Source organism: Pongo abelii, chromosome 20, assembly GCF_028885655.2.
Source record: "Pongo abelii isolate AG06213 chromosome 20, NHGRI_mPonAbe1-v2.0_pri, whole genome shotgun sequence".
Lineage (NCBI taxonomy): Eukaryota > Metazoa > Chordata > Mammalia > Primates > Hominidae > Pongo > Pongo abelii.
The window spans coordinates 58,862,323-58,872,500 of record NC_072005.2 but is presented as its reverse complement, the minus strand read 5'-3'; the positions used below and the strand labels follow the sequence as shown (position 1 = coordinate 58,872,500).

The 10,178-nt window shown below is 41.7% G+C and overlaps 2 protein-coding genes across 2 annotated transcripts in view; both read left to right on the top strand.

Annotated features, from left to right (window-relative positions):
- The window catches only part of ZNF600 (zinc finger protein 600), a 169,195-nt gene extending 168,234 nt beyond the window's left edge, over positions 1-961 (top strand). The window contains exon 6 of the mRNA XM_063720261.1: positions 862-961. Within this exon, the coding sequence (XP_063576331.1) occupies positions 862-871 (10 nt within the window). The 3' untranslated portion in view covers positions 872-961. The remainder of the gene's footprint in view (positions 1-861) is intronic.
- LOC100936788 (zinc finger protein 83) overlaps positions 1-9,474 on the top strand; it is a 24,872-nt gene extending 15,398 nt beyond the window's left edge. Inside the window, 2 exon segments of the mRNA XM_054541145.2 lie at positions 862-988; positions 6,716-9,474. Of these exon segments, the coding sequence (XP_054397120.2) occupies positions 862-988; positions 6,716-8,604 (2,016 nt within the window). The 3' untranslated portion in view covers positions 8,605-9,474.
- The last annotated feature ends 704 nt before the right edge of the window (positions 9,475-10,178 follow it).

The window sequence follows — 10,178 nt, the reverse complement described above, 5'->3', positions numbered from 1 at the left end:
CATGCCCAGCTAATTTTTTTTTTTTCTTTTTTTGAGATGGAGTTTCTGTTAAACAGGCTGGAGTGCAGTGGTGTGATCTTGGATTACTGCAACCTTTGCCTCACAGGATCAAGCAAGTCTCTGGCCTCAGCCTCCCATGTAGCTGGGATTACAAGCATGTGCCACCTAGACCAGCTGATATTTCACTGCGGATGTTGTCATCTTTGAAGGCATCACTCATGCTCTATCTCTTCTAGATACTGAGTGTCACTTGGTGTGTCAATAAAAGTTTCTAACGTTTCTTTTTCTTTTTTTTTTTGAGATGGAGTCTCACTCTGTTGCCCAGGTTGGAGTGCAGTGGCACAATCTTGGCTCACTGCAACCTCTACCTCCTGGGTTCAAGCAATTCTGCCTCAGCCTCCTGAGTAGCTGGGACTACAGGCATCTACCACCACATCCGGCTAATTTTTGTATTTTTAGTACAGACAGAGTTTCACCATATTGTCCAGGCTAGTCTCGAATTCCTGACCTTGTGATCCACCTGCCTCAGCCTCCCAAAGTGTTGGGATTACAGGCGTGAGCCACAGCACCTGGCCAAAAGTTTCTAACGTTTCTATAATGGGAACCAGGCATCTATTGTTTATTTGAGTGTTTCTTATATTCTTCAGAAACATAAGAAATTTATACCGAGAGGGTATCATGACCTCTTCAAAAAGTGTAATCAAATACCACTGAGTGGACATAATGTGGTGAGAAATCCCTCACTTGGATTTGTCAGAACATTCACTACAATTAAATCCTTGTTGTCACCACTCTTCTCATTTTCTGTAAAGATAGGAACTCCTCTCATAACCATTTGGTTAAAATGTGTTTTCATTTCAGGGTCTGTTGACATTCAGGGATGTGGCCATAGAATTCTCTCAGGAGGAGTGGAAATGCCTGGACCCTGCTCAGAGGACTCTATACAGAGATGTGATGCTGGAGAATTATAGGAACCTGGTCTCCCTGGGTGAGGATAACTTCCCTCCTGGGGATGTGCCCTTGTGTATCTTTGTATTTTCTCCAGTTGCCTCCTGGGAGCCACATCATTGCTTGACTAAAATGGAAGCCATATTGATTTCAAAATGAAAAGCTTCATGGTGTAGCATCTGGACTTTAACTGTGCCCTTTGTTTAGATGTTCTGCATTCTTCATGATAGCTCAGTGGGGGTTCCAGAAGTAAAGTAGGCTTAAAACCTTATGGCTGGCAAGGTATGGTGACTCATGCCTTTAATCCCAGCACTTTGGGAGGCCAACGCTTGTGGATCACTTCAGATCAGGAGTTCAATACCAGCCTCACCAAAATGGTGAAACATCATCTCTACTAAAAATACAAAAATTATCCAGGCGTGGTGGCACATGCCTGTAATCCCAGCTACTAGAAAGCCTGAGGTAAGATTATCACCTGAACCTGGGAGGCAATGGTTGCAGTGACCCAAGAATGCACCACTGCACTGCAGCCCAGGTAACAAAGCGAGATTCTATCTCAAAAAACAAAAACAAAACAAAACCTTATGGCAGACTTTAAAGATATCCAGTTTTCTGTTTGTGACTCATGCACTTTTGATTCAGTGGTTCTGGGAAAAGAGCTCAATGTCCACATATTACAGTGCTCTTTAAGGATTCAGAAGGAGGCAGTCAGTGGAGGAATTTGTGAAATATTTTCCTAGGTCCATCTGCAATATCTTCTTTTCCACAGAAACATAGGGCTGGGGCTCTAGAAAAGCTCCAACATGTCATGTTTCCTACTTATTATAAGCAGGAGTCTCTTTCTGACCTGTTGGAACAAGGCAAAGAGCCCTGGACTGTGTAGCATGAAGTGAAAATTCCAAAAAATTGAGATGGATGGGAATTTTTTTTTTTTTTTTTTTTTTTGGAGACAGAGTCTTTCTCTGTCACCCAGGCTGGGGTGCAGTGACACAATCTCAGCTCACTGCAACCTCCACCTCTGGGGTTCAAGTGATTCTCCTGCCTCAGCCTCCCAAGTAGCTGGGACTGCAGGTACATGCCACCATGCCCAGCTAATTTTTGTATTTTTAGTAGAGATGGGATTTCACCAGTTTGGCCAAGATGGTCTCATTTTGAGCCACCTGCCTCGGCCTCCCAAAGTACTGGGGTTACTGGCATGAGCCATCGCATCTGGCTGGGAATGCTTTACAGAAGTAAACCCAGGTAAGAGCTCAGATGGGCAGAGTGGAAGCTCCAACTTCAAATAGTGTGTGGGGAAACTCTTTGCAAGTGGGAGAATTCTGTGGGAAAAACATCATTTAAATCCTGAGATCTCTGAATGGATGTCTTTCTTTGCCCCACTTATCCATCTGAGTGCTCTTTTTCTCTTCTCTTCTTCTCTCCCCTTCTCTTCTCTTCTTTTCACAGGCATGCACCACCACCACGCCTGGCTAATTTTTGTATTTTTAGTAGAGATGTTTTGCCATTTTGGCCAGATTGGTCTCTAACTCCCGACCTCAGGTGATTTGCTCACCTCAGCCTCCCAAAGTGCTGGGATTACAGGTGTGAGCCACCACACCTGTGCCTGGTGCTCTTTAGATGTGTATTAGTTTGATCTTTTTGCCCTCTAGTGGTACCGCTGCAGCTCAGAGACAAGGGCAGGGTGTTTATCCTGATGAGCAACACCGTGTCATCTGCCTTCTGTGACCTCTTTTGTTTCTTGACTCTGCAGCACAGGAAGGGCTGTGTCCCCTGTGGTCTCTCCTTCTGTACTTGATTCCATCTGATGCTCCATTCTCTGTCCCTATAGATCAGAACTGAGGCCTCTTATACCTGCCCCTTGACCTATTCAGGTTCCATCCCATTTCCTGTACTTGGAACACCTAATCAGGGGATGGAAAAATCTGGGCTGCTCCTCCTTTGCATCTGGGGCCCAGGATACTGCACGGAGCCATCTCTACTTGTTCAAATAGTCTGGTTGTCTATTTGAAATAGGATAAAAGGCCTCATGCAGTGGCTCATGCCTGTAATCCCATCACTTTGAGAGGCTGAGGCAAGTGGAGCACTTGAGGTCAGGGATTTGAGACCAGCCTGGCCAACATGGTAAAACCCCATCCTTACTAAAAATACAAAAAGTAGCTGGGCGTGGTGGTGGGTGCCTATAGTCAGGAGACTGAGGCAGGAGAATCTCTTCATTCTGGGAGAAAGAGGTGAGCTGAGATCGTGCTGAATCTGTATGTTGGATTTGTTGAATATATGCCTATAAATAGAATTCATAGGTCATTCAGTTTGATAAATTTCATAGGATACGTTATAAGAGATGTAAATCTGCTTTGTTTCTGCCTTATCATACTGACTTTAAAAAATCTCTTCCATTTTTGCTGCACAGTTGCAATTTTTCCCAGGGTTGAAGACGGGGTACTTTTTTTTTTTTTTTTTTGAGACGGAGTCTTGCTGCATCATCAGGCTGGAGTGCAGTGGCAGGATCTTGGCTCACTGCAACCTCTGCCTCCCAGGTTCAATTGATTCTCCTCCCTCGGTCTGCTAAGTAGTTGTGACTACAAGCATGCACCACGATGCCCAGCTAATTTTTGCATTTATAGTAGAGACAGGGTTTCATCGTGTTGGCCAGGATATTCTCGATCTCTTGACTTTGTGATCTGCCTGCCTCAGCCTCCCAAAGTGCTGGGATTACAGGCGTGAGCCACCGTGCCCAGCCAAGGATGGAATATTACTATGCACTTTATTAAATCAGTTCTTTTCTACTAAGGTCAAAATTTTAACTGATGAACTATAATTATATATTTTTTGACATGGAGTCTTGCTCTGTCACTCAAGCTGGAGTACAATGGCATGATCTCTGCTCACTGCTATCTCCTCCTCCTGGGTTCAAGTGATTCTACTCTCTCAGCCTTTCCAATAGCTGGGATCACAGGTGCCAACCTCCATACCCAGCTAATTTTTGTATTTTTAGTAGAGACAGGGTTTCACCATGTTGGCCAGGCTGGGTTTGAACTCCTGGCTTCAGGTGATCCACCTGCCTGGGCCTCCCAAAGTGTTGGGATTACAGGCATGAGCCACTGCTCCCGGCCTACTGTCACTTCTTAACATATTAATCTTTGTATTTCTGACCACCTCAATATCCACAGTACTCTCTCAGTCCCCATGCTACTCTCACTATGTAAGGAAAGACACTTGCTTATGCATAGGACAGCTTTCTCAGGACACAGCCTAAACCAATGTCTGCTCTGTATGATGGTTGACATACCATTGTCTATGAAGGATTACCAAGTGACATGGTTAGCAACACAACCCAGTTCTATGTAGCTCCCTTGAAATGATTTCTTTCCATGCATCTATTTGCTGTGTCGTGTTGTGTTGTGCAGGTTTGTTATGTAGGTATATGTGCCACGGTGGTTTGCTGCACCCATCAACTTGTTATCTAGGTTTTAAGCCCTGCATGCATTAGGTATTTTTCCCAATGTTCTCCCTCCCATTTCCCCCTACCCCCTGATAGGCCCTGCTGTATGTTGTTTCCCTCCCTGTGTCCATGTGTTCTAATTGTTCAACTCCCACTTATGAGTGAGAACATGCAGTGTTTGGTTTTCTGTTCCTGTGTTAGTTTGCTGAGAATTATGGCTTCCAGCTTCATCCATGTCCCTACAAAGGACATGATCTCATTCTCATTCTTTTTTTTTTTTTTCCGAGTTGGAGTTTCTCTCTTGTTGCCCAAGCTGGAGTGCAATGGCACAATCTTGGCTCACCAGAACTTCTGCCTCCCAGGTTCAAGCGATTCTCCCGCCTCAGCCTCTAAAGTAGCTGGAATTACAGGTATGCACCACCATGCCCAGCTAATTTTGTATTTTTAGTAGAGACGGGGTTTCACCATGTTAATCAGGCTGGTCTCCAACTCCTGACCTCAGGTGATCTGCCCACCTCAGCCTCCCAAAGTGCTAGGATTACAGGTGTGAGCCACTGTGTCCTGCCTATCTCATTCTTTTTTATGGCTGCATAGTATTCCATGCAGTATATGTGCCACATTTTCTTTATCCAGTATATCCTTGATGGGCATTTGGGTTGGTTCTAAGTCTTTGCTATTGTGGTTCTAAGTCTTTGCTATTGTAAATATTGCTGCAAGAAACATACATGTACATGTGCCTCTATAGTACAATGATTTATAATCCTCTGGGTATATACCCAGCAATGGGATTGCCAGGTCAATACTGCATCCACTTTTAAGAACATGTCTGGGTCTGCAGCCCAAGATCAAATCCCATTGACCTCACTTACTTTCAGTGTAAATTGGTGGACCTACTCTATTTGAAAAGCAATAATTTACTCCAAGTTTCTTTTGGCAAGTTACTGTTGGTAGATGGCTAGGAATATCGCATAGTTTGTGTAAAGATGGAAAAGTTACTTTATTTAAGAAAAGATTTGGCTGGATGCGGTGGCTCATGCCTGTAATCCCAGCACTTTGGGAGGCCAAGGTGGGTGGATCACCTAAGGTCAGGAGTTCGAGACCAGCCTGGCCAACATGGTGAAACCTCGTCTATATTAAAATACAAAAGCTAGCCGGGCATGGTGGCAGTCGCCTGTAATCCCAGCTACTCAGGAGGCTGAGGCAGGAGAATTCCCTGAACTCATGTGCCAGAGGTTGCAGTGAACAGAGATCATGCCATTGCACTCCAGCCTGGGGCACAAGAGCGAGACTTCATCTCAAAAAAAAAAAAAAGATTTATCAGTCTCTGTCATGTTTATTAGATGGACCTTTTCATGTCTTAACCACCTCAGCCTGCCATAAGAAATACTGTAGACTGAGATGCTTACACCTTAAACTGCAGGAAATAATTTCTCATAAATCTGTAAGAAGTGAATTCCAAGATCAAAATGCATAAAAACACTTCCTGGGTGGTGCCTTCTTTCTATTTTACCCCAGTCTGCCTTTTTTTTTTTTTTTTGAGATGGAGTTTTGCTAATTTTTGTATTTTTAGTAGAGACAGGGTTTAATCATGTTGGTCAGGCTGGTCTCGAACTCCTGACCTCAGATGATTCACTCACCGTGGCCTCTCAAGTTGCTGAGATTACAGGCATGAGCCACTGCACCTGGCCCCAGCCTGCTTCTTGCTATGTCTCATATGTCAGAGTGAGAGGAAGCAACTATTCTTATACAGGCACTAATCCTGTCCATGAGAGCTTCCTCCTCATGGCCTAATTGTTGCCCAATGTCCCCACTTCCAATAACATAATATTGGGGAATACGATCTTTTGGTCAGTGCAAACATTTAGACCATGGGTGCCTTCGTTGTGTTATATACCTTTTTATTTTTCAGTTTGCTCCAAAGAATGTTTTCTCTGACCTTAGTCAATAAATTTCCTAAGTAGAAAATTCTTTCAACTATTAGACAGCCATATGTTTTCCTTCTATTGCCATATGCTCAGGCTTCATGTTGGAAAAATTCTCCTTTTTGGGGAGCTAACCAAAATTTTTGCAAGTAAGTGGTTTGGCCATAGGTTTCTTTATACTAGGCTTTTCTGCAATTAGTTTGAATTATGTGCAGTCACCCTTTCTCTATTAGAAAATATCTGTTCCTTTTGTTTTCCAAAAAATTAAAAATCATGATTGGGAGTTTTGTAACTTACTTTCTTTAACATAAGTATTACTCTTAGTGTACTATTACATATCTCAATAGGAGATCTTTATTAAATATCTGTAATTAATTGGAAACTGTGGGTTCCTTATATCTTGTAGGTATTTTTTCTAAATGTGAGATCAAGGAATTACCACCAAAAAAAGAGAGTAATACAGAAGAAATATTCCAGACAGTAATGCTGGAAAGACAGGAAAGCCACGACATACAAGATTTTTGCTTCAGAGAAACCCAGAAAAATGTACATGACTCTCAGTGTCAGTGGAAACATGATGAAAGACATTATAAACGAGTGTGTATGACCTATAAGGGAAGTCTCATTGGCAGAAGAGACACGCATGGTAGAAAGGATGATGCACAAAACAAGCCTATTAAAAATCAGCTTGGATTAAACTTGCAGTCACATCTACCAGAACTGCAGCTATTTCAAGCTGAAGGGAAAATATATAAATATGATCACATGGAAAAATCTGTCAACAGTAGTTCCTTAGATTCCCCACCCCAATGTATTTCTTCTACTGTCAAAACCCATATTTCTCATACATATGAATATAATTTCATGGATTCATTATTCACAAAAAAAGAGAAAGCAAATATTGGGACAGAACACTACAAATGTAATGAGTGTGGCAAGGCCTTTCATCAAGGCTTACATTTTACTATACGTCAAATAATCCATACTAAAGAGACGCAATTTACATGTGATATATGTGGCAAGATCTTCAATAAAAAATCAAACCTTGCAAGTCATTGAAGAATTCATACTGGAGAGAAGCCATATAAATGTCATGAATGTGGCAAGGTCTTCAATAATATTTCACACCTTGCACAGCATCGCAGGATTCATACTGGAGAGAAACCTTATAAATGTAATGAATGTGGCAAGGTCTTTAATCAAATTTCACACCTTGCACAACATCAAAGAATTCATACTGGAGAGAAACCTTATAAATGTAATGAATGTGGCAAGGTCTTTAATCAAATTTCACAACTTGCACAACATCAAAGAATTCATACTGGAGAGAAACCTTATAAATGTAATGAATGTGGCAAGGTCTTCCATCAAATTTCACACCTTGCACAACATCGGACAATTCATACTGGAGAAAAACCTTACGAATGTAACAAATGTGGCAAGGTGTTCAGTCGCAATTCCTACCTTGCACAACATCGGAGAATTCACACTGGAGAGAAACCTTACAAATGTAATGTATGTGGAAAGGTCTTCAATCATATTTCACACCTTGCAAATCATCGGAGAATTCACACTGGAGAGAAACCTTACAAATGTAATGTATGTGGAAAGGTCTTCAATCATATTTCACACCTTGCAAATCATCGGAGAATTCACACTGGAGAGAAACCTTACAAATGTAATGTATGTGGAAAGGTCTTCAATCATATTTCACACCTTGCACAACATCAGAGAATTCACAATGGAGAGAAACCTTACAAATGTAATGTATGTGGAAAGGTCTTCAATCATATTTCACACCTTGCACAACATTGGAGAATTCACACTGGAGAGAAACCTTACAAATGTAATGTATGTGGAAAGGTCTTCAATCATATTTCACACCTTGCACATCATCGGAGAATTCACACTGGAGAGAAGCTTTACAAATGTAATGAATGTGGCAAGGTCTTCAGTCACAAGTCATCCCTAGCAAATCACTGGAAAATTCATACTGGAGAGAAACCTTACAAATGTAATGAATGCGGCAAGGTGTTCAGTCGCAATTCATACCTTGGCCAACATGTGATAATTCATACTGGAGAGAAACCTTGTAAGTGTGATGAATGCGACAAAGTATTCAGTCAAAATTCCCATCTTGTACAACATCGCAGAGTTCATACTGGAAAGAAACCTTACAAATGTAATGAATGTGGCAAAGTCTTCAGTCAAAATTCATACCTTGCGTATCATTGGAGAATTCATACTGGAGAAAACCTTATAAATGTAATGAATGTGGGAAGGTCTTCAGTCTAAACTCATCCCTAGCACATCATCGGAAAATCCACACTGGAGAGAAACCTTACAAATGTAATGAATGTGGCAAAACTTTTAGTATGCATTCAAGCCTTACTAATCATCACGCAATCCATACTGGAGAGAAACCTTTCAAATGTAATGAACGTGGCAAACTCTTCCATGACAGTTCATATCTTATACATCATCAGAGAATTCATGCCGGAGAGAAATCTAACAAATGTAATTAATGTGGCAGTGTGCTCAGTTAGCATTAAAGCCTTGCAAGACATACAATAATTTATACTGGAGAAAAACTTTGCAAGTATAATGAATGTAGCAGAACCTTTAGTTTTTGTTCAAGGCTTAATAACCGTTAGCTACACCATAGAGGACAGAAACTTTACTAACGTATTGAATGTGGCAAGGGCTTAAGGTAAAATCTGAGGTCAGGATTTTTCAAAGAATTCTTGCTGGTGAGAAACCTAACAAATGTAATGAATGTGACAAGGTCTTCTGGCACAATTCTCACATTGTACAATATTGCAAAAATTCATATTTGAGAGAAAAACAGAGAGTGGGAAACCATTATGACTTCAAACATTCATCAACATCAGAGAATCCATACTAAAGAGCATTTATAATAATTACATGTGATGGAGATTTTTCGCAGGCCATAGTCTTACTAGGCATCAAAAACTTTTTTGATGAAACCATACAAATGTAACGTGCATGCTTAGGCTTTTACCCAGGCATCAAAACTGGAACATCACAGGGTTTATACTGCAGAGTAACTACACAAAGATAATGAATGTAATAAGCCTTTCAGTGTAATATTGATGATTTTGTTGTGAGAGATCTACTCAATAAAAACCAGGCAAATGTAGTGAATCTGGAAAGGGGTTACTAATCTAAGACGCATCCTCAGGGTTCATTAAACATTCATAGTGGAGGGCCAGACCCAGTGACTCATGGCTGTAATTCCAGAACTTTGGGAGACCGAGGCAGGTGGATCATGAGGTCAAGAGATTGAGACCACCCTGGCCCACCAACATAGTGAAATCCCATCTCTACTAAAAATTCAAAAATTAGCTGGGGGTAGTGGCACATGCCTGTAGTCCAAGCTGCTTGGGAAACTGAGGCAGGAGAGTTGCTTGAACCTGGCAGGCAGAGGTTGCAGTGAGCCGAGATCACACCACTGCACTCCAGTCTGGTCGACAGAGTGAGACTCTGTCTCAAAAAAAAAAAAAAAAAATTCAGAGTGGAGCCCGGGCCTGACCAACATGGAGAAACCCTGTCTCTACTAAAAATACAAAAATTACCCAGGTGTGGTAGTGCATGCCTGTAATCCCAGCTACTTGGGAGGCTGAGGCAGGAGAATCACTTGAACCTGGGAGGCGGCGGTTGCAGTGAGCCAAGGTCGTGCCACTGCACTTCACCCTGGGCAACAGAGTGAGACTCCATCCCAAAAAATAAAATAAAAATTATAGTGGAACAAGCCCTTACAAATGTAATGATACGGTAAATTATTCACAAACTATAATCCATCTGAGAGCTCACAGGAAGTCTAATTCTTTTTTGTTTGTTTTTGAGAT